Source organism: Bombina bombina, chromosome 4, assembly GCF_027579735.1.
Source record: "Bombina bombina isolate aBomBom1 chromosome 4, aBomBom1.pri, whole genome shotgun sequence".
Lineage (NCBI taxonomy): Eukaryota > Metazoa > Chordata > Amphibia > Anura > Bombinatoridae > Bombina > Bombina bombina.
In genome coordinates, this window is record NC_069502.1 from 853,564,723 (window position 1) to 853,590,109 (window position 25,387).

Below are 25,387 nucleotides of genomic sequence, written 5' to 3' on the forward strand. Positions count from 1 at the left end.
CAGCCCACAGGAAAAAAGTCAAATTTTAAGGTAAGAAAAATTGGTTTATTCATATGCATTATCCCAAATATGAAACTGACTGTCTGAAATAAGGAACGTTGAACATCCTGAATCAAGGCAAATAAATGTTTAAACACATATATTTAGAACTTTATATAAAAGTGCCCAACCATAGCTTAGAGTGTCACAAAATAACTTACTTACCCCAGGACACTCATCTACATGTAGTAGAAAGCCAAACCAGTACTGAAACGAGAATCAGTAGAGGTAATGGTACATAAGAGTATATCGTCGATCTGAAAAGGGAGGTAAGAGATGAATCTCTACGACCGATAACAGAGAACCTATGAAATAGACCCCGTAGAAGGAGATCATTGAATTCAAATAGGCAATACTCTCTTCACATCCCTCTGACATTCACTGCACACTGAGAGGAAAACCGGGCTCCAGCCTGCTGCGAAGCGCATATCAACGTAGAATCTAGCACAAACTTACTTCACAACCTCCATGGGAGGCAAAGTTTGTAAAACTGATTTGTGGGTGTGGTGAGGGGTGTATTTATAGGCATTTTGAGGTTTGGGAAACTTTGCCCCTCCTGGTAGGAATGTATATCCCATACGTCACTAGCTCATGGACTCTTGCTAATTACATGAAAGAAATTATATTTAATTTAGGGGGGTGTTAGTGTTAGGGTTAGAATTAGCTTAAGGGGTTAAACAATTTATTAGAGTAGCGGTGAGCTCCGATCGGCAGATTAGGGGTTAATACTTGAAGTTAGCTGTCGGCGATGTTAGGGAGGGCAGATTAGGGGTTAATACTATTTATTATAGGGTTATTGAGGCGGGAGTGAGGCGGATTAGGGGTTAATACATTTATTATACTAGCGGTGAGCTCCGGTCGGCAGATTAGGGGTTAATTATTGTAGGTAGCTGGCGGCGACGTTGTGGGGGGCAGATTAGGGGTTAATAAATATAATATAGGGGTCGGCGGTGTTAGGTGCAGCAGATTAGGGGTACATAGGGATAACGTAGTTGGCAGCGGTGTACGGAGCGGCAGATTAGGGGTTAAAAAATTTAAATATAGTGGCGGCGATGTGGGGGGACCTCGGTTTAGGGGTACATAGGTAGTTTATGGGTGTTAGTGTACTTTAGAGCACAGTAGTTAAGAGCTTTATAAACCGGCGTTAGCCCAGAAAGCTCTTAACTACTGACTTTTTTCTGCGGCTGGAGTTTTGTCGTTAGATTTCTAACGCTCACTTCAGCCACGACTCTAAATACCAGCGTTAGAAAGATCCCATTGAAAAGATAGGATACGCAATTGACGTAAGGGGATCTGCGGTATGGAAAAGTCGGGGCTGGAAAGTGAGCGTTAGACCCTTTAATGACTGGCTCCAAATACCAGAGGGCGGTAAAAACCAGCGTTAGCAGCCTCTAACGCTGGTTTTGACGGCTACCGCCCAACTCTAAATCTAGGCCTCAGATTACATTAATCTAAAATTACACAAAATAAAAAAGGCTAACATTACAGAAAATTATAAACCACATTATCCAAGATAAAAAAAAAACAACCTAATCCCTATGAAAATAAAAAAAAAGCTCCCCAAAATAAAAACACCGCCTAATCTAAGAACAAACTACCAATAGCCCTTGAAAAAGGGCTTTTTGTAGGGAGGCGTGTCCAAGCTGCGATCCTGAGTGGTCGTATTCTCAGATCTCTGACTGATTAGCCTTGAAACCGCCAAAAATAGGCACCTTCTCACAGCCAATATATTTGCATTATCTCGGAAACCATCCTTTGGCTTCCCACGGAGTTAACCACTAAACTTGTAGCTGTATTTTTGATATCTGAACTTCAGAACGGACATATAAGGCCTGGAGCGGCGGCTCATTACAGGAAATGCTACCCCCCTCGGTTCTCCGAGGTTCTTGGCCTGACTGGACATCAATTAACTGCATCTAGCAAAACCACCAACAAAACAAAGCCCTGTCTTACAGATAAAAAGCAATCTCTTAACGGCGCTCCCAGAAATAGCAGTACCACTAGATAAAATTAAGAGTGCGTCATTAAAGTGAAAGTAAATCCTAGCATTTTACAAACGCTAGGATTTACTATTGAAACAAATAGGGCACCAAAAGTAATGAATGCAGCTGTGGACTCTTTCCATCAAAAGAAAAGAAAATCATCAGGTAAGCATAATTTATGTTTTTATTTTGAAAACCCTGCAATACGTGTCACATAGGAATTCTGATTGGTTACAGTGAGGCTGTATTTGAAGCTAATAAAGTAACTGAATCCCAGCTAACTCACGTTACTGCATGACACGGGTTGTATTTACTAATATGTTAATGTCATTACATGGATTGTTTCTTCCACATGTGACTACTAGTGATATAGGCTCAAGTTTATTTACTATAAATCACATATTTCAAATTTTATCTTAATCTAATTTTTAAGAAGACTCTATAGAAACTGTAAATAGTGATTCTTTTGTTTTTTACTCCAGGTAAATATGAACAAACAGAAGATCGGTGGCTAAGAAATTTACCAGAAGCTGCAGAGCAGGAAATATGGAAAAATGTTAGCATTGGTAAGTGTATGCATGTGATGTTCCTTAGGGTCATAGAGTACAAGTTTGTGCACATATGGGACATTTAGAGCAGGAGCAATAATATGATTATCTTTATAACAGGGAAAAAGTGAGTGTGTTTGCGACATGTCTGAGAGACTCAAGGCACATGTGAGTGTACGTATGTGATGTGTCTAATCATGCATGTGAGTGTACATGTGTTATATAAGTGATGCAGGGCCTTGGTTATTGTATGTGTTATGTGTCTGAAGGAAGCATAATACGCGTTGTACGTATGTGATGTGTCTGAGGGATACAGGGTACAGGTGAGTGTACATGTGTGACGTGTCTGAGGGATACAGGGCACAGGTGAGTGTACATGTGTGATGTGTCTGAGGGATACAGGGCACAGGTGAGTGTACATGTGTGATGTGTCTGAGGGATACAGGGCACAGGTGAGTGTACATGTGTGATGTGTCTGAGGGATACAGGGCACAGGTGAGTGTACATGTGTGACGTGTCTGAGGGATACAGGGCACAGGTGAGTGTACATGTGTGATGTGTCTGAGGGATACAGGGCACAGGTGAGTGTACATGTGTGATGTGTCTGAGGGATACAGGGCACAGGTGAGTGTACATGTGTGATGTGTCTGAGGGATACAGGGCACAGGTGAGTGTACGTGTGTGATGTGCCTGAGGGATACAAGGCACAGGTGAGTGTGCATGTATGATGTGTCTGAGGGATTCAGGGTACAGGTGAGTGAACATGTGTGATGTGCCTGAGGGATACAGGGAACAGGTGAGTGTGCATGTATGATGTGTCTGAGGGATACAGGGTACAGGTGAGTGTACATGTGTGATGTGTCTGAGGGATACAGGGCACAGGTGAGTGTACGTGTGTGATGTGTCTGAGGGATACAGGGTACAGGTGAGTGTACATGTGTGATGTGTCTGAGGGATACAGGGCACAGGTGAGTGTACGTGTGTGATGTGCCTGAGGGATACAGGGCACAGGTGAGTGTGCATGTATGATGTGTCTGAGGGATACAGGGCACAGGTGAGTGTGCATGTATGGTGTGTCTGAGGGATACAGGGTACAGGTGAGTGTACTTGTGTGATGTGCCTGAGGGATACAGGGCACAGGTGAGTGTACGTGTGTGATGTGTCCGAGGGATGCAGGGTACAGGTGAGTGTACGTGTGTGATGTGTCCGAGGGATGCAGGGTACAGGTGAGTGTACGTGTGTGATGTGCCTGAGGGATACAGGGCACAGGCGAGTGTGCATGTATGATGTGTCTGAGGGATGCAGGGTACAGGTGAGTGTACGTGTGTGATGTGTCTGAGGGATACAGGGTACAGGTGAGTGTACTTGTGTGATGTGCCTGAGGGATACAGGGCACAGGTGAGTGTACGTGTGTGATGTGTCCGAGGGATGCAGGGTACAAGTGAGTGTACGTGTGTGATGTGTCTGAGGGATGCAGGGTACAGGTGAGTGTATGTGTGTGATGTGTCTGAGGGATGCAGGGTACAGGTGAGTGTATGTGTGTGATGTGTCTGAGGGATGCAGGGTACAGGTGAGTGTACATGTGTGATGTGTCTGAGGATACAGGGCACAGGTGAGTGTACATGTGTGATGTGTCTGAGGATACAGGGCACAGGTGAGTGTACATGTGTGATGTGTCTGAGGATACAGGGCACAGGTGAGTGTACATGTGTGATGTGTCTGAGGGATACAGGGCACAGGTGAGTGTACGTGTGTGATGTGTCTGAGGGATACAGGGTACAGGTGAGTGTATGTGTGTGATGTGTCTGAGGATACAGGGCACAGGTGAGTGTACGTGTGTGATGTGTCTGAGGGATACAGGGCACAGGTGAGTGTACATGTGTGATGTGTCTGAGGGATACAGGGCACAGGTGAGTGTACGTGTGTGATGTGTCTGAGGGATACAGGGCACAGGTGAGTGTACATGTGTGATGTGTCTGAGGGATACAGGGCACAGGTGAGTGTACATGTGTGATGTGTCTGAGGGATACAGGGCACAGGTGAGTGTACATGTGTGATGTGTCTGAGGGATACAGGGCACAGGTGAGTGTACATGTGTGATGTGTCTGAGGATACAGGGCACAGGTGAGTGTACATGTGTGATGTGTCTGAGGGATACAGGGCACAGGTGAGTGTACGTGTGTGATGTGTCTGAGGGATACAGGGCACAGGTGAGTGTACATATGTGATGTGTCTGAGGGATACAGGGCACAGGTGAGTGTACATGTGTGATGTGTCTGAGGGATACAGGGCACAGGTGAGTGTACATGTGTGATGTGTCTGAGGGATACAGGGCACAGGTGAGTGTACATGTGTGATGTGTTTGAGGGATACAGGGCACAGGTGAGTGTACATGTGTGATGTGTTTGAGGGATACAGGGCACAGGTGAGTGTACATGTGTGATGTGTTTGAGGGATACAGGGCACAGGTGAGTGTACATGTGTGATGTGTTTGAGGGATACAGGGCACAGGTGAGTGTACTTGTGTGATGTGCCTGAGGGATACAGGGCACAGGTGAGTGTACGTGTGTGATGTGTCCGAGGGATGCAGGGTACAAGTGAGTGTACGTGTGTGATGTGTCTGAGGGATGCAGGGTACAGGTGAGTGTATGTGTGTGATGTGTCTGAGGGATGCAGGGTACAGGTGAGTGTACATGTGTGATGTGTCTGAGGATACAGGGCACAGGTGAGTGTACATGTGTGATGTGTCTGAGGATACAGGGCACAGGTGAGTGTACATGTGTGATGTGTCTGAGGATACAGGGCACAGGTGAGTGTACATGTGTGATGTGTCTGAGGGATACAGGGCACAGGTGAGTGTACGTGTGTGATGTGTCTGAGGGATACAGGGTACAGGTGAGTGTATGTGTGTGATGTGTCTGAGGATACAGGGCACAGGTGAGTGTACGTGTGTGATGTGTCTGAGGGATACAGGGCACAGGTGAGTGTACATGTGTGATGTGTATGAGGGATACAAGGCACAGGTGAGTGTACATGTGTGATGTGTCTGAGGGATACAGGGCACAGGTGAGTGTACATGTGTGATGTGTCTGAGGATACAGGGCACAGGTGAGTGTACATGTGTGATGTGTCTGAGGGATACAGGGCACAGGTGAGTGTACGTGTGTGATGTGTCTGAGGGATACAGGGCACAGGTGAGTGTACATATGTGATGTGTCTGAGGGATACAGGGCACAGGTGAGTGTACATGTGTGATGTGTCTGAGGGATACAGGGCACAGGTGAGTGTACATGTGTGATGTGTCTGAGGGATACAGGGCACAGGTGAGTGTACGTGTGTGATGTGTCTGAGGGATACAGGGCACAGGTGAGTGTACATATGTGATGTGTCTGAGGGATACAGGGCACAGGTGAGTGTACATGTGTGATGTGTCTGAGGGATACAGGGCACAGGTGAGTGTACATGTGTGATGTGTTTGAGGGATACAGGGCACAGGTGAGTGTACATGTGTGATGTGTTTGAGGGATACAGGGCACAGGTGAGTGTACATGTGTGATGTGTCTGAGGGATACAGGGCACAGGTGAGTGTACATGTGTGATGTGTCTGAGGGATACAGGGCACAGGTGAGTGTACATGTGTGATATGTTTGAGGGATACCAATAAAGGTGTTTTCTACTATTGCCACCATCAAGGATCATCTCTTGTTTTTTTGAGTATACGTGGGTGCTGTGTCTGAGGGATGCATAACACAGGTGAGTGTACATGTGTGACATTCACACATTCCAATTTTCTTGTGTAGAGCTAAAAAGCTAAAATTTGACCCTAGTTATATGATCTATGCAGGTGATGTTAAGACTGAAGTTACACTTAATGCTGAACAAACAAATGATCTTTATGTAAAGAGTCAGCTGGAAGCTGTGAAGCAGGAAATCAGTGACAATATCAGTACAGGTGAGTGCACGTGTGTGATGTGTCTGAGGGATACAGATCACCTTCCCCACTAGGCACAGGGAGGGTTTTATTAGGGGATACAGAGATTCTATATTTACAACTAGCAGCGCAACTGCACGGAAGATCAGAAGAAAAAAATAGCCTAGTGTAACCAACCAAAATGAGAGATATAAGGAAATATTAGTCTAATATAAAACAAAATTCAATGCTATTATACTAGATAAAAATAGAATTAATTATAATTATATTACAATTCGATATGTACTAGAAAATTCAAAATAACTCATAACCTGTAGAACATAAAATGTCCTGTGCCTGATTTCGAATTTCCACAATATAAAAAATGGAATATATCACCTTATTGTCATTTGTTGATATTGAATGTTTCAGTCAATCGTTATACTGGTGAAATGTTTATAATGATAAACTAAGCTCAATACTCCGGCTGTTCATATAATGAGTATTTTGCATTTGTTTCCTCAAATCGTTCTGGTACCGCTGGCTATAGGATCTTGATTGCAGTCAGATCCTCTCAAACGAACACTGGAAAAGAAAACCACACGCGCAACCACGATTAACTGTATCGGCTTTATTTCAGTCAGAGCCCTGACTATACAAATTCACACTTACAAAATGCCAAGATAAAATGTGCCCATATTATCAATTGTATCTTGCTGATGGTCCGGTCCTGCTTACGGTATACGGTCATTCATCAAAGGAGTGCTAGTAGCAATAACTCTTCAACATCGGACAGGACTACCGGACAAAAGAATGGGCTTCCAGCCCCGACAATAGTACACTGTCCTTCAGGAAATCACCAAACCTCTGAACGCATTTCGTTTACTCACGGGTAAACTTTTTCAATAGGAAGTGAATGATTCTTCCATCTACTATAGGACTTTAAATTTACCGGGCTCTAATACGATTGGTCTGTGTCAAATGACTGCCCTTGTCATAGTAACGACAGTGTATAAAAAAAACTTCATACTTGCAATATTAAGAACATATACAATGTATCTAATGCACATACAAATACCTATTAATACCACATGTTAAAATAGATATGTAAAACAACACAATGTAATCGATAAACATTACTTAAAAAACGTTACTTTAAAAAAAAGCTTTTTTACTCAATTAAAATGTCCCTCTATCATTTCGGTTATATACAAAGTTACTAGCTGTAGCGCTATCACATATTTAAACATAGACAAGCAGATAAAAAAGACTAAAAAGAACAAAGAATACTTAAAAATCAAATCAATAAGATATATTATGTATTTGTAGGACCACCTAGAAAATTATCTAAAATCCATATTTAATAACTACTCCTAAACTTTAGTGCAGGATTCCTACCGTTAGAGGTAGAAAAGACAACTGTTGCTCACCTGTATATCTCCTAATATTTATATACCTCCTGTATTACACCATAAATGCTTGCAAATCTATGTCTATATTAAGACTTTTAGGTTTTAGACTCTCTAATAAATGTATCCACTTGGTTTCAGCTTTCCTTAGATATAAAAGACAATTACTAGTTTTACAACTTATGGTCTCCAACATCTTAAACCTAATGCCAGTACTGTTACAAAGATGTTTGGTTTTACAGTGGTTAGATACACTATGCCCTTCAAGCCCATTCTGAATATTGGTTAAGTGTTCATATACCCTTCTTTTTATTTTCCTTTTCGTGCGTCCGATGTAAATCATCCCACATACACATGCCAGTTGGTATACTACGTATGTGGAGTTGCACGTTGCCCTTTGATTGATAACAAATTTCTTGGTTCTATTCCAATTCATAGGGCGCGTTCGGGCAGCGCTCCAAGCGAACTGGGACTCGCTTGGAGCGTTTTTCTCACACTTGCAAGTGAGATGCCTGGCGTTTTTTAGCGCTCTGATGACGTAAGTCCCAGCGCTTCCAGTGTGCTGGAAAAGCTGGGACTTTTCAGAGCAAGCTCAGACGCTTGGCAACATGGCAGCCTCCACACACATGTTGCTGTGGAGGCTGCCATGTTTTTTATAAGCAGCAGAGGAGGCGGATAAATCTGACAGCAGCATTTAGTACAGTTTGCCCTGTACTAAATGCTGCTGTCAGACATCCAATGTTATGCCGAGAATGATTTCCTCAGTCTCTTGGCAAACATCGCAACTCTGACCCACCTCTATTCAGTGCAGGATAAGCTACAGGGGCTGAGCTGAGAGCAGCTGAATGGAGGTGGGTCAGAGTTCCGATGTTTACGAAGAGACTGGGGAAATCATTACAGTGAGGTGTTAGTTTGGATTCTTCAATCAAGAGTTTTTTATTTTTAAATGGTTCCAAAGTGTACTATTTTACTATAGGGCAGCCTCTGGAGTGATAGCCTTTTAGGCTATGGGAACTGGTGGAGTTTTAGCTTCACTGCGCCTCCCATGCTTGTGCTGCTCTTCTGTGTATGGTCTTAGAGACTACTAACTAAGACCCTTCTGCCTTCACAGGACCTCAGGAGGAAGAGTGGACCTCTTGACACTGTGAGATTATCATGCTGTTCCTCAGCATGGAGGTAAGTGCAGTCTTTTATTTCTGGGGCTCTGCAGCATATCTCAGAACTGACTGTACTCTGCCTTTTCTGTTAAGGGTTATGGGCTCGGGCAAGGGCTTCCCCTTTTAACAGGTGTGGGTTATCATTTTTATTGAAAATGGGATACCGACATATTGAACTTTCCCCAACTCATTCTGGCATTGGACAAGAAGCGCTGGGAGCTGTCTTGGGTTCAGTTGCTCTGATGCAACGGGCGATTCACTAATTATGTTGTTTTGTGACTTATGGAATATGGCTGACGCTGGGAGTAATGCCGGAGTCGGAGGGAGATAAAATACTCTCTATCGGACTCCGGTGTATGGCGGTGCTTCAACTTGTTTTTTTCCCAGGGTGTGTTGTGTACGCCCACGAAGGGCGGGGCCTAGTATTTGCGCGCTTCAGCGGCACAGTTAGTTTTGCTGAGGGTATCCGGTCGGCAGCATTTCCTTACGGCTCCTAAGTCCGCTTGTGGCTAGTATATACAAGCGATCTTCGGCACGCCGTTTTAGAGGATAGTTTTGGTCAGTGGAGTCAGGTAGGAGCCGCAGCAGAGCTGCAGCGAGGAGACTGTTAATTCTGGTGTGCCAGTGGATATTCTTTTAACAGGTTGAGTGTGGGATAAAAACTTATACCGCAATTCCATTTTTATTAAATTCAGTACCGATCTGTAAAAACTGAGACAGTTTATTCTTAAAGACACAGTGCACACATTTTTTTGTATATACGTTTAGCTGATTATCATAGTTACCGGAGACACGACCAAGCTAGCTTTCTCTTGCAAGGTGTATCCAGTCCACGGATTCATCCTTTACTTGTGGGATATTCCCATTCCCTACAGGAAGTAGCAAAGAGAGCACACAGCAAAGCTGTCCATATAGCTCCCCCTCTAGCTCCACCCCCCAGTCATTCTCTTTGCTGGCTCTAAGCACTAGGGTCTCTCTCGGGAGTGTAAAGTGAATGTGGTGTTAGAAAAGCGTTTGCTCAGGCTTTAGTCAGAATCAAGCCTGTCTATAAACCTGTGGCTCCGCCATGGAGTTTGAATCTAGTTCTTTCAGTTCTTCAAGGGGTTCCGGTTGAACCTTTACATTCCATAGACATTAAGTTGTTATCTTGGAAAGTTTTGTTTTTGATAGCTATCTCTTCTGCTCGAAGAGTTTCAGAATTATCTGCCTTACAGTGTGATTCACCTTACCTGGTGTTCCACGCAGATAAGGTAGTTTAGCGTACCAAGCCTGGTTTTCTTCCTAAAGTTGTTTCTAACAAGAATATTAACCAGGAAATAGTTGTTCCTTCTCTGTGTCCTAATCCATCTTCGAAAAAGGAACGTCTATTACACAATCTTGATGTAGTTCGTGCTTTAAAGTTCTATTTACAAGCAACTAAGGATTTTAGACAAACATCTTCCTTGTTTGTTATCTATTCTGGTAAGAGGAGAGGTCAGAAAGCGACTGCTACCTCTTTCCTTTTGGCTGAAAAGCATCATCCGTTTGGCCTATGAGACTACTGGCCAGCAGCCTCCTGAAAGAATTACTGCTCATTCTACCAGAGCAGTGGCTTCCACATGGGCTTTCAAAAATGAGGCTTCTGTTGAACAGATTTGTAAGGCAGCGACTTGGTCTTCACTGCATACTTTTTCCAAATTTTACAAATTCAATACTTTTGCTTCTTCGGAGGCTATTTTTGGGAGAAAGGTTTTGCAAGCAGTGGTGCCTTCCGTTTAAGGTACCTGTCTTGTTCCCTCCCTTCATCCGTGTCCTAAAGCTTTGGTATTGGTATCCCACAAGTAAAGGATGAATCCGTGGACTGGATACACCTTGCAAGAGAAAACAGAATTTATGCTTACCTGATAAATTACTTTCTCTTGCAGTGTATCCAGTCCACGGCCCGCCCTGGCATTTAAGTCAGGTAAAAAATTTTTTGTTTAAACTACAGTCACCACTGCACCCTATGGTTTCTCCTTTTTTCTTCCTAACCTTTGGTCGAATGACTGGGGGGTGGAGCTAGAGGGGGAGCTATATGGACAGCTTTGCTGTGTGCTCTCTTTGCTACTTCCTGTAGGGAATGAGAATATCCCACAAGTAAAGGATGAATCCGTGGACTGGATACACTGCAAGAGAAAGTAATTTATCAGGTAAGCATAAATTCTGTTTTTCCTTACTGTTAACATGGATGATCTTGAACACAGTACATGTCCTATGTGTTTAGATGCCATTGTGGAACCCCCGGTTACGTTTTGTCCCTCATGCATTGAGAGGGCCTTACAGTGTAAAGAGCAGATTTTCTTTAATAAAGATATGTCTAAGGATTGCTCTCAGAATGATGAGATTCAGGGTATGCCGCAACTTTCTCCCCAAGCGTCACAGCCTTTAATGCCCGCTCAAGCGACGCCGTGTTCTTCAACTGCGTCTGCTTCATTTACTCTGCAGGATATTAATTGTGATATCTTTGTATAATCCCTCATGTGAAAACGAGCGAAGGGGATCGCATCCGATGCTGCAGTCATGAGACCTAAAACTTCCATGCACATAGCCACTGAAGGGAATGACTGAGACTGAAGGTGCCGGCAGGCTGCAACCAATTTTAAACGTCTCTTGTTTGTTAGAGACAGAGTCATGGACACTGAATCTATCTGGAAGCCTAAAAAGGTGACCCTTGTCTGAGGAATCAAGAAACTTTTGGTAAATTGATCCTCCAACCATGTTTCCGTGTGAGATTCTGCAGAACGTAAAGACTGAGCTAGTACCAAGATATCGTCCAAATAAGGAAACACCGCAATACCCTGTTCTCTTATTACAGAGAGTAGGGCACCTAGAACCTTTGAAAATATTCTTGGAGCTGTTGCTAGGCCAAATGGAAGAGCAACAAATTGGTAATGCTTGTCTAGAAAAGAGAATCTCAGGAACTCAAAATGTTCTGGATGAATCAGAATATGAAGGTATGCATCCTGCAAGTCTATTGTGGACATATAATGTCCTCGCTGAACAAAAGGTAGAATAGTCCTTATAGTCACCATCTTGAAAGTTGGCACTCTTACATAACGATTCAAAATTTTCAGATCCAGAACTGGTCTGAATAAATTTTCCTTCTTTGGGACAATGAATAGATTTGAATAAAACCCCAAACCTAGTTCCTGAAAAGGAACTGGCATGATTACCCCTGAAGACTCCAGGTCTGAAACACACTTCAGGAAAGCCTGAGCTTTTACTGGATTTGCTGGGATACGTGAGAGAGAAAATCTTCTCACAGGAGGTCTTACTCTGAATCCTATTCGATATCCTTGAGAGACAATGCTCTGAATCCATTGATTTTCAACAGAATTTATCCAAATATCCTTGAAAAACCTTAATCTGCCCCCTACCAGCTGAGCTGGAATGAGAGCCGCACCTTCATGCGGACTTAGGGGCTGACTTTGGTTTCTTAAATGGCTTGGATTTATTCCAATTTGAGGAAGGCTTCCAATTCCTTGGGGGAAGGATTGAGTTTTTGTTCCTTATTTTGACGAAAGGAACGAAAACGGTTAGAAGCCTTAGATTTACCCTTAGGTTTTTTTATCCTGTGGCAGAAAAACTCCCTTTCCCCCAGTAACAGTTGAAATAACAGAATCCAACTGAGAACCAAATAAATTATTACCTTGGAAAGAAAGAGATAGTAATATAGATTTAGATGTCATATCAGCATTCCAAGATTTGAGCCACAAAGCTCTTCTAGCTAATATAGCTAAAGACATGGAGCTAACATTTATTTTGATAATATCAAAAATGGCATCACAAATAAAATGATTAGCATATTGCCGTAAGCGAATAATGCTAGATATGTCAGAATCTAATTCTTGTTGCGCTAAATTCTCCAACCAGAAAGTTGATGCAGCCGCAACATCAGCCAAAGAAATTGCAGGTCTGAGAAGATGACCTGATTATAAATAGGCTTTCCTTAAATAAGATTCAAGCTTCCTATCTAAAGGATCCTTAAAGGAAGTACTATCTTCCATAGGAATAGTGGTACGTTTAGCAAGAGTAGAAATAGCCCCATCAACTTTGGGGATTTTTCCCCAAAACTCTATAGAATTTGCTAGTAAAGGATACAATTTTTTAAACCTTGAAGAAGGAATAAAAGAAGTACCTGGCTTATTCCATTCCTTAGAAATCATATCAGAAATAGCCTCAGGAATAGGAAAAAACCACAGGAGAAACCACAGGAGGTTTAAAAACAGCATTTAAACGTTTATTAGACTTAACGTCAAGAGGACTGGTTACCTCAATATCCAAAGTAATTAACACTTCTTTTAATAAAGAACACATATACTCTATTTTAAATAAATAAGTAGATTTGTCAATGTCTGAGGAAGGATCTTCTGTATCAGATAGATCCTCATCAAGGGCGCGATCCGATATAGATCGTAGTTTTCGGCGCAAGCGAGGTAACCCGCGTCGCCCGCAGTTTCAGCTCGCAACTCGAGCTATCCAATATTCAGCGCCGTCAGATGCTAAACTGGCGTAAGTCAGAAAAACCGACGAGCAGGCAAAATGTGCGCAAATACACCTTTTAGTCGTCGCAAGTACTTGCGCCTGTATTTTGTTCACGTAAAGTCTCAATAAAGTGTAGTTTTATGCAAATTAGCTTACGACTCGTAAAAAATAACGCCAGTTCTAAGAGATGCGCCACGTAATGACGAGATTCAAAAATCATACTTAAACACCTGCGCAGCCGCCATTTCTTTAGTGTGTTTGGTTGGTTCTTGGAGCTACAGCACACTACAGCGAGTAGAGAGATTAGTGGTAAGAGTAGTGAGAAAGGAGCATTTCATTAAGTTAGTTAGGTCGGATTGTTGGATTGTTAAGCCAGTACATTTACTTACACTTTTTTTCATATTGCACACATTTTGCATACACACATATACAAAATACACAACACTTTTTTTTGATAACACCCAACACTTTTTATTTATCTTTTACAGTTTGAAAGGCTGAGTGTCTGGTTGTGATTGTGTGTGATTGAAGTGGGAGTGAGTGTGAGTGTGTGTAGTGTGAGGATGTCAGGGAGAGCTAGGGCTGGGGGGAGGAGGGAAGGGGAGTCGCAGGGAGAGGATTATGGACAGGAGGAGCAGCAGGGTCCCCGTCAGGGAGTGAGCGGAGTGGGGAGAGGGAGAGCCAGAAGGGAGGATGGGAGTGGGGTTGCCCCAAGGCCAGGCACACTTAGAAGAGGGATAGAGGGTGCACATGGGGATAGAAGGGGGGAGGAGGGAGAGGATAGGGAGGAACCCACACCAGGGACATCCCAGGCAAGGAGCCAGGCAGCCCAGGACGAGGAGCGTATGAGGTGTCCGAATTTCAGTTTTGCAGAAAACCTCGCTCTAGTCCAGGCTGTCCTGGAGAACCATAATGCCCTCTTTGGACAAGAGAAGGGCAAAGGAGTTGCCCGTAGGCGTAAAGATGCTTGGCAGAAGGTGGTGGAGGCCGTCAATGGTGTGTCCCAACAGAGGAGGAATGTGGATGGCCTAAAGAAGAGGTGGAATGATTGCAAGAGGAGAGTCAAGGAGAAGATGGGCCAGGAAGCAATGTCCCAGAGGGCAACAGGAGGTGGGCCTCACTATGAGGCGGAATACAATGAGTGGCAGGAGCTCATTCGTAGGTCCCTGAGCCTCACAGCAGTCCGTGGACTTCCAGGGGCTCGTGACTCAGGGACTGCAACATCAGCACAGCATGCTGGTGAGTAACATCCCACACACTAGTATTATATGTATTTGAGTTATAACATCCTATATTGTCACACATTCATGTACACAATGAGGATCATGGTATTTTGCTTACTAACAACAAAATATACAATCAGATTTAACATTAAAGGGACATGAAACACAAAGAAGTTTATTTCATTATTCAGATAGAGAATACAGTTTTAAACAACATCCCAATTTACTTCTATTATCTATTTTTCATTATTATTTTCATAATCTTAGTTTATTAAATATCAATGCACATGGGTGAGGCAATCACACGAGGCATTGATGTGCAGCCACCAATCAGCAGCTTCTGAGCCTATCTAGAAATGCATTTCAGCTAAAAATATCAAGATAATGAAGCATATTAGCTAATGGAAGTAAATTACAAGTTTTTTTTAAATTCCATGCTTGGCTAGCTGAATCATGAAATAATAAATATGGGTTGCATGTCCATTTAATGCTACTTAACACATTGAAAATCATGATATGAGGTAGAATAGTGAAATACTAACATGTCTCAGAGTAACACAGGCCACAAGCCACATGTAGACTTTTCAGTAAATGGACACCATAGTCATCACAACCATAGTGTCACTTAAAGAACACATTTTCTCCATCACTGACATGTACACAGAACTATTGTATGAAACACATACATGTATACTTTGCATATTAAAAACCCTCATATCACAAATCTCAATGTGCACATGCATGTTATAGAGTTTGACTTGAGAATGTGGATAGGCCCTAGCATGTACATTGTATGCCCACATGGATAGATATCTGACTGTACTAATCCCTCTCATCATTTGACTCCTCCACAGAACCTCCAGTCACCAGGGTGCCTACGCCCATGAATCCCCCAACACCGGATCAAACTATATGTCCACCTCAACCACCGGTCCAGATAATACAGCAGGAGTATGCCAGGCATGACATGGCTTGGACTGCCTCAATAGAGAATCCCAATATCATGCCGCCTGCATTACAGGAGGATACCTGGCAGGAGCCCTGGCCGGAGGAATATTCCTTTGGCTTGGAGGGGGAGCCACGCCAGCCCCGAAGGGTAGATGTATTTACCCCCCCACAAGAATATCATGCCACTACAGGATTATACCAGCAGGCTGAGTGGATGCACACCAGCGGCCATTGGGACTATCGGTCCATCCCGACATCTGTACCATCATCATCAGTTGGAAGAGCTCCACCAACTGAAATCCATCGCCCTGCACCTCCAGCTCATATTCCTGGGCCTGCACCTCCAGCTCATATTCCTGTGGCTGCACCTCCAGCTGAGCTTTCTGTTCCTGCACCTCCAGCTCATATTCCTGTGGCTGCACCTCCAGCTGAGCTTTCTGTTCCTGCACCTCCAGCTCATATTCCTGTGGCTGCACCTCCAGCTGAGCTTTCTGTTCCTGCACCTCCAGCTCAGATTCCTGTGGCTGCACCTCCAGCTGAGCTTTTTGTTCCTGCACCTCCAGCTGAGATTCCTGTGGCTGCACCTCCAGCTGAGCTTTTTGTTCCTGCACCTCCAGCTGAGATTCCTGTGCCTGCACCTCCAGCTGAGGATCATGAAATGGAACCAGTGCCTATTGTCCCTGCTGCTGAAGAGCCCATGGATCAATTGAGTTCCGCCATGGGTGACGAATACATCTCCCTACAGAGGAGGCAAACATTGACGTGTGAGACTCTAACGGCAACGTGTGAAAGAATGCAGAGGGACCAACGCAGGTTCCATAGGAGCCAACAGCGTTTACAACAGAGATCCATTGAGCTGCAAAGGGACATGGCAGCATCTGTAACAGCTATGGTCCAAAACCAAACCCAAATGCTGCGAGTCATATCGGACATGCAAATACAGAGTGACCACAGATGGAGGGAACAGAACCAACTGTTGGGTGTTTTGGTGGAGCATTTCACCCACCAGCAGGACATCGCATCAAGCATCTCGTCTGTGACCAGCACTCCTACTGGATCCACACAACCCAGGAGAGGCAGAAGACCCACTCCAGGCCCCTCATCTAAGAGGCCTAAAAGAAAATAAATATTATTCTATTTCATCGAAAATCTTGTCCTCTGTTATTTACCATCTAATTGTCATCCACATCCATGTGAGGTGTGTTTTAGTACAGTAATATTGGTAAAACATATAATAATACCTGTGTTGAAATGGACCAAAAAGGTATTTATTATAATGTTTATGACATATTCCTGCTCAATAAACAACATCACATGGTTGTGTCTCAACGTTACATATAGTAATATTCACTTCTAAGATGTACATCAAGGTTTCTCACATCCAATATAAATTGACACGTTGGTATATATAACTAATAATGTATTTAAAGAAGGTGTGAACATAAGGTATAAATATCCATTATCCTCATTCTTAATGATAGTGAACTAAACATGAATGAAACAAATGAGAAATATACAGTAATTAGGGTTGTTAAAGGGACATGAAAGCGAATTTTTTTCCTTCGTGATTTTGAAAGAGAAGATAATTCCAAAAAATGTTTATAATTTCATTCTATTATTTATGTTGCTTCATTCTATTGATATTCTTTGCTGAAAAGCATATCGAGATATGCTTGGTAGCTGATGATTAGTAGCTGTATATAGATGCCTCCTGCGATTTTTTCACTGTGTGCATTGCTATGTCTTCATTAAAGTATATCTAAAGAAAAAATGAAAATAGGTAATTGATTTAAATTATAAGGTTTTTACAAATTATCTTCTCTATCCTTAATCATGAAACAATATGTTTGGGTATAGTGTCCCTTTAAGGGAAGGGGGTTGGGATGTAGTAGTTTCACTTACATGCAGTGGAAATCCAAAGTTTTAAATTCTGCAAGACATGATATATACACATGCAATGGTTGGTGAGGTACTGTCAAACATCATAATACATGTGAATGTTACGGTTTACTGTACTTATGAATAAGTAACTTACAGGTGAAGTATTCCCGGATGACATAATCCCTCACTTCATTCCCCCTCAGTGTCCCCCTGTCCACATCCTCAAGTACAGGAACCAGCTGCTGCTGCTGCTCTGGGTCAATGTCCCCCAACAAACGTGTGTCCACAGCAATGTTGTGTAGAATACAGCAAGCATTGACAATGGAACACACTTTGTTGGGGTTATACTGTAGTGCTCCGCCTGTAACATCCAGACACCTGAACCTGGTTTTTAATAGGCCAAAGCTCCTTTCAATGACATTCCTTGTTCTTATGTGTGCCTCCTGGTACCTGAGTTGTGGCTCTGTAATGGGGTGCACCAAGGGGGTTAATAGCCATGGTCTGCAGCCGTACCCTGCGTCACCTGTCATGTAACATATGTGTTTGGATTACTACAGGTACATCATGTGCTTTAAAGGGACACAACATGAATCACATATAAAATATAGATTTAATAAAAACATTAATGGAAGTAATCAGGATAGTTTATTAAAATTAAAAGGCCTATCTGAATAATGGAAGTGCAATTTATACTAGACTGTCCATTTAATAAGAACCTGCAATTGTTAGCAGCTTGATAATTAACTTAGATTAGATCATTTTCTCCATTATATAGATAACTTTTGATGACAAGCATATTAGATATGCTCAATAGCTGCTGATTGGTGGCTGCACATAGAAGCCTCATATGATTGGCTCATATATGTGAATTAGAAATTTTTAAAAATAAGATATATAAAGAATGAATAAAATGATATAAGAGAAGTGAATTGTAATGCTGTTTAACATTGTATTCTCTATCTGAAACATGAGATGAAAATATGTGTTTAGTGTCCCTTTATTAGAAATATACAGACAGAATGAAGGTACTCACCAAGCAGCCATCCTCCCGAAAGTGTTCCATTTTCAAACATATTGAATAAGGAGGTCTGGCGCAGGATGTAGGAATCATGTGCACTCCCTGGGAAGCCTGCATACACATGTAAGAATTTCAGATTGGTATCGCAGACCATCTGGCAATTCAATGAGTGAAACCCTTTCCTGTTAATATAGAGGATTGTCTCCTCATGTGGGGCCACAATACGCACATGTGTGCAATCAATTGCCCCCATGACATTAGGAATACCCCCCAGTCGATAGAAGCCTTGTTTAAGACGGTTCCATTCCTGGGGGGTATGGGGGAAATGAATGTATCGTTGTGTCTGGTTATCTAGAGCAGTCAGAACCTCCCCTAGAATCCTGGAGAAGGTAGACTGCGCTAGGCCAGACACAAGCCCCTCTGTTGACTGGTATGAGCCAGTTGCCAGGAAGTGTACAACACACAACAGCTTCTGCATACCAGTCAGAGCTCGGTTCCTATACGCTTGAGGGTCAATTTCATCCTTCAACACCTCATATAGGTTAATGAGGCTTGCAGATGTCAAGCGATATTTTTCCCTGACCTCCACTTCTGTCATCCCAAACAGGGTGACCCTAACCCTGTGTACCCTTGGTGCTCTTCCCCTCTGCTGATGCCTTCGTCTTATAGGCCTTGCTGGCCTATGGGCAGCTGCAGCAACAGCAGCATGGGGAGCACCAGGAACAGGGACAACAGCAGGAGGAGCAGGGAGGGCAGCAGCTGGAGCAGGGACAGCTACAGCACCATGACCAGGGACCTCAGCAGCAGGGATACCATCCAAAACAGGGGCTTGTAGGGGTTCCAGCACCCCTTGTGCCCCACGACGCTGTCTCACTCTAAATGCAATATACTGCAAGGGAAACATGGTGGCTAATGAGGGTGTGCATTTGCAGGTGTTTTAAGGCTGCAGGTGAGAGGTTGTGCTGTTTGTGATTGGTTTGACACACTTGCAGGGGCAGGAATAATAAATGCTTTTAAGAGGTTAACTATTTGTGAACAAGCTGCTGCTATGTATATTGTTAGGCATGCATTTGTTAGGCCTTCTGAGAGTTACGTTGGTTTCTAAGTCAGTGCAAGGGTTCCTGCGCCTTCAATTTGTGGCGAGCTGAGAATGGAGTATATTTTGTAAAAGCTGCGCGCGTAAGTCCTTACGCCGTATATTGGATAGCAAATTGCGCGTGTTTTGTATGTCAGTCTATGGGCCAAAAAACTACGGGCGACGCCAGAAATCTACGCGTGTAACTTCTAGCTTACGCCGTATATAGGATACCAAATCCGCGCAATTCTTGGCGTCGCCGACTTTTGCGGGCGACGATTTTTATCGGATGGACCCCCAGAGGAGGATAAATTATTATTTTGTTGGTCATTTGAAATTTCATCAACTGAATGAGAAGTTTTAAAAGACCTTTTACGTTTATTAGAAGGTGGAAATGCAGACAAAGCCTTCTGGATAGAATCAGAAACAAATTCTTTAAAATTCATAGGTATATCATGTACATTAGAAGTTGAAGGAACTGCAACTAGCAATGTACTATTACTGATGGACACACTATCTGCATGTAAAAGTTTATCATAACTATTACAAATGACATTCGGCGAAATAATTTCCACAATCTTACAACAAATTCACTTAGATTTGGTAGAACCGATGTCAGGCAGCAATGTTCCAGCAGAAACTTCTGAGGCAGGATCAGATTGAGACATCTTGCAAAATGTAAAAGAAAAAACAATATATAAAGCAAAATGATCAATTTCCTTATATGACAGTTTCAGGAATGGGAAAAAAATGCCAATAGCATAGCCCTCTGATAGAGAAAAAGGCAAGAGGCAAACATTAATGGGGTATTAGAATAATGAAAAGGTTTGGCGCCAAGTATGACGCACAACGTAACTGAAAACTTTTTTTGGCGCCAATAATAACCGGAAATGACACACTCGCGTCACTAATGACGCAACCGTGTGTAAGGCATTGGCGTCAACTATGACGCCGGAAAAGACGAAGTTGCGTCAGACGTATTTTTCGCGCCAAAAAATTCTCGCGCCAAGAATGACGCAATAAAGTCTAACATTTGGCGCACCCGCGGACCTAACACCGCCCGCAATTTGCAAGAAGTAGTCAATTGAAAAAAAGACTAAACCCCAGGTAAGAAAAAATTTCTTAAAAAAATGTTTATGTTCCCCAAATATGAAACTGACAGTTTGCAGAAGGAAATACATGAACCTGACTCATGGCAAATATAAGTACAATACATATATTTAGAACTTTATATAAATGCATAAAGTGCCAAACCATAGCTGAGGTGTCTTAAGTAATAAAAAACATACTTACCAAAAGACAACCATCCAAATATAGCAGATAGCCAAACCAGTACTGAAACAGTTATCAGTAGAGGTAATGGTAAATTGAGAGTATATCGACGATCTGAAAGGGAGGTAGGAGATGAATCTCTACGACCGATAACAGAGAACCTATGAAATAGACCCCCGTTAGGGAAATCATCGTATTCAATAAGTGATACTCCCTTCACGTCCCTCTGACAGGAATCGGGCTTCAACAATGCTGAGAAGCGCATATCAACGTAGAAATCTTAGCACAAACTTACTGCACCACCTCCATAGGAGGCAAAGTTTGTAAAACTGAATTGTGGGGGGGCAGAGCTAGCCAGCAGCCTAGACAGTCACAATTGAACAGAGCTCTAGTTAAAACCTGTCATTTATTAGCCCTAAAAAGCACGATTTAGGAGCTGATTCCCAGAAAAAAAACTTTGGAGCAGTATTTACTCACTACAAGGGACCATTGGCTGAAATTTGGCTGAGTTTGAGACAAATTTCGATCTACCCAGAAAGGAGTTCCAGAGGATTTTCAGGAAAATCCCAGGCTTCGGCCTACCTCGGACGTCTCTGGCTCATTAAAGAGCCTGAAATCTTCAGGAAATAATAAGATTAAAGCAGGCAGAACTACCATCCCTGATAAATAACTGCACATCAGGATCTAAGCAGGTATTAAATATAGGCAGATCACACATTAAAGACTGAAAGGAGTTAAGGAAAGACCTGAGTGTTAGTCGCCTATTCATACCCTGACTGTACATTCTGCGGGAACACATGATAGCATCTGAATCTGACTTTACAAGGCCTGCTGCTGCACTCCGGAGGGTCGGGGATCCTCTCCGGAGTGTTTAAAGAGTAAGTGTTGACTGTTTCTTGGGATCCTTGTGACCATAAGCGACCTCATCTAAGGATACTGAGGATATCTCCTAGCTCATTGTATTCTTGGAGCTGAGTGAGTGGATTGTTTTGCTTTATGTGAGACATTGCATACATGAGCTCTGGAAGCGCCATTTTAGCCACGCAGCAGGATATCCCCAGACTGAGATGCAGTGCTCCTGAAACTCGGGTAAACCAGACTATTAAGGCACACATGAGGGCACAGCCTATAACCGGCCATGGAGGAAAAATACTGTGACACAAGCCCTTTCACAAATACTGAGATGACTTCACCCATGCATGTTGTGCAAAGGGCCACTGAAACTGATCTAGATGGCCTCTATATCTCGCAAAAAGCCGGCGTTAGTTACAGGCTGGGGAAAGGTTGTTCATTATGATCTGAGCTATCAGAATGAGACACGCAAAATCTTATTTTTCGCTCCGACTGTTTTCAAGAGGGAGACTGATATGCATATACATTGTGGAAATTTTCTGTTCATTTAGTACTCTTGTTTCACTCACAGGTTATGTTTATGACCTCACTTAAAAAAATCAGGGCTTGATGTGCTCATTATACAGTTTCAAGCACTTTGATATCATGTTTAGGGGCATCCTTCCATTCAGTTTACTGCTATACTCTAGTTAAGGTTTAGTTATGCTAGTTATCTATGAACATTTACGTTTACTATATTACCGTAGATTATGGTACTACCCTCTTTAACATTCATGTAACCTCCATTGTAAGTTTACTCCCAGTATGTCACTGTACATAGCTTTAAGGCATCCATCTTCCAAAGGGTTAAAGTGTAGCACAATTATATTTTGTTATTTGTATACTCTAATACAGCGTGGGTTCCTAGGTGTGCTAGGTACTATATGTGCTTTGTACTGTGTGATAGTTACTGTTTGAGCTGGGGACTGTGTCTGTTTGGTACTGCGTATGCTGGGCATTGTTTTTGCTTGGTGTTGTGTATGCTGGGTACTGTGTGTGCTAGGTGCTGTGTGTGCTAGGTGCTGTGTGTGCTAGGCGCTGTGGGAGCTAGGCGCTTTGTGTGCTGTACACTGTGTGCTAGGTTCAATGCGTGCTAGGTACTGCGTGTGCTCGGCAAGGTGGGTGCCGGGTACGGCGTGTGCTAGGTACAGCGTAAGCTAGGTTTAGTGGGTGTTAAGTACAGCGTGTGCTAGGTACAATGAGCGCTGGGTACAATGAGCGCTGGGTTCAGTGTGTGCTGGGTACAGTGTGTGCTGGGTGCAATGTGTGCTGGGTACAGCGTGTGCTGGATACAGCGCGTCCACAGTACAGCATGTGCTAGGTACATGTGTGCTAGGCACAGCATGTGCTGGATACAGCGCATCCACAGTATAGCATGGGCTAGGTACAGCGTGTGTTAAGTACAACGTGTGCTGGGCACAATGTGTGCTGAGCGCAATGTGTGCTGGGCGCAATGTGTGCTGGGTGCAATGTGTGCTGGGTACAATGTGTGCTGGGTACGGCGTGAGCTAGGTACAGTATGTGCTAGGTATAATGTGTGCTGGATACAGCGCGTCCACAGTACAACGTGTGCCGGGCACAGTGTGTGCTGGGTACAATGAGTGTTAAATACAGTGTGTGCTAGGTACTATGTGTGCCGGGTATGGCGTGTGCTGGGTACAGTGTGGGCTGACTATGGCGTGTGCAAGGTACAATGAGTGCAATGAGTGCTAGGTTCAGTGTGGGCTAGGCACAATGAGTGCTAGGTACAGTGGGCGCTACGTACAGTGTACTGGGTACAATTTGCATCTCACTTGTCTCTGAAATTTTTTCTTGTTACCCACATCTCTAGATGTTGGCAGAACCTGCTCTCAATCTATATGGACATACGCAATTTTTTCCGGACTTGCTCTTTGGAACATTAAATTTAATTTATAAGCATCACCTCCTCCCCCCCCCCCCCATATTCTGAGCCCACACTAGGGTTCAATCTTGGTGAATTATTTTCACCACAAATCCCTGCAATGTACTTATGATGTATCAAGGTTTTGAAAGCTATTGCAACCGGACCTGCGTGTCCGTTCCTTTTTGTCTGTTTATGTTTGAACAGTGTTTATGTTTGAAGTGTTTTTCTTACATTCTAAAACTGAATAAAAATTCATTTAAAATAAAAAAAATAAAAAATGAATTGTGGGTGTGGTGAGGGGTGTATTTATAGACATTTTGAGGTTTGGGAAACTTTGCCCCTCCTGGTAGGATTGTATATCCCATACGTCACTAGCTCATGGACTCTTGCCAATTACATGAAAGAAATAACCTTACTAACATTATGTTTCTTGTTAACAGGGGAATTCACAAACTGGAATAGTCATGGGCAGAGTACCGGTGTTTCTTCCGATCTTCAAAATCAAAGAAGCCACATCGGAAAAATATGTCCTGAATGTGGAAAATGTTTTACCAAGAAATCACGTCTCATTAACCATCTGAAAATTCATACAGGAGAGAAAGCATTTTCTTGTTCTGATTGTGGGAAGTGTTTCACTCTAAAATTCCAGCTTGTTAGGCATCAGAAGATTCATACAAGGGAGAAAACATTTTCATGTTCTGACTGTGGGATATATTTTACTAAAGAATCACAACTTATCAAGCATCAGAAAATTCATACAGGGGAGAATGAATTTTCATGTTCTGAATGTGGAAAATGTTGTACTAAGAAATCGCATCTCATTGACCATTTGAAAATTCATACAGGAGAGAAAGCCTTTACATGTTCTGATTGTGGGAAATGTTTTGCGCAAAAATCAAATCTTACTAAGCATCAGAAACTGCATTCAAGGGAGAAAGTATTTTCATGTTATAACTGTGGGATGTGTTTTACTCTAAAATCACACCTTATTAAGCATCAGAAAATTCATACAGGGGAGAAAGTATTTTCATGTTCTGAATGTGGGAAATGTTTTGTCAAGAAATCACGTCTCATTGACCATCTAAAAATTCATACAGGAGAGAAAGCATTTACATGTTCTGAATGTGGGAAATGTTTTACTCTGAAATCAAATCTCAACAAGCATCAGAAAATCCATATTAAAGAAATCAGAGCTTAACCTTTTAAGTGCAATGTGTGACATGTAGTCATCATCCAAACAATAATATAAGTACTTTTGAGGACATTATAGTCAGGCAATCAAAGAGGTGACAGCATTTCGTTAGCTGGAATTTAAATTTACAAGGTTTATAGTGCACAGAGTAAGTCTCTACATTAAAGGGATATTAAACACCATTTTTTTTCTTTAATGATTCGGATAGAGCAGTAATTTTAAGCAACTTTCTATTTTACTCCTATTATAAATTTTTCTTTGTTCTCTTGCTATCTTTATTTGAAAAAGCAAGAATGTAAAGTTTAAGAGCCAGCCCATTTACTTCTTAACCTCTTAATGACTACAGCACTTTTCCATATTCTGTCCGTTTAGGACCAAGGCTATTTTTATATTTCTGCGGTGTTTGTGTTTAGCTGTAATTTTCCTCTTACTCATTTACTGTACCCACACATAT

The 25,387-nt window shown here is 42.7% G+C and overlaps 1 protein-coding gene across 1 annotated transcript in view; it reads left to right on the forward strand.

Annotated features, from left to right (window-relative positions):
- Positions 1–24,947, forward strand: part of LOC128655651 (oocyte zinc finger protein XlCOF6.1-like) — a 76,761-nt gene extending 51,814 nt beyond the window's left edge. Inside the window, exons 4-6 of the mRNA XM_053709240.1 lie at positions 2,504–2,587; positions 6,414–6,521; positions 24,182–24,947. Of these exons, the coding sequence (XP_053565215.1) occupies positions 2,504–2,587; positions 6,414–6,521; positions 24,182–24,939 (950 nt within the window). The 3' untranslated portion in view covers positions 24,940–24,947. The remainder of the gene's footprint in view (positions 1–2,503; positions 2,588–6,413; positions 6,522–24,181) is intronic.
- The last annotated feature ends 440 nt before the right edge of the window (positions 24,948–25,387 follow it).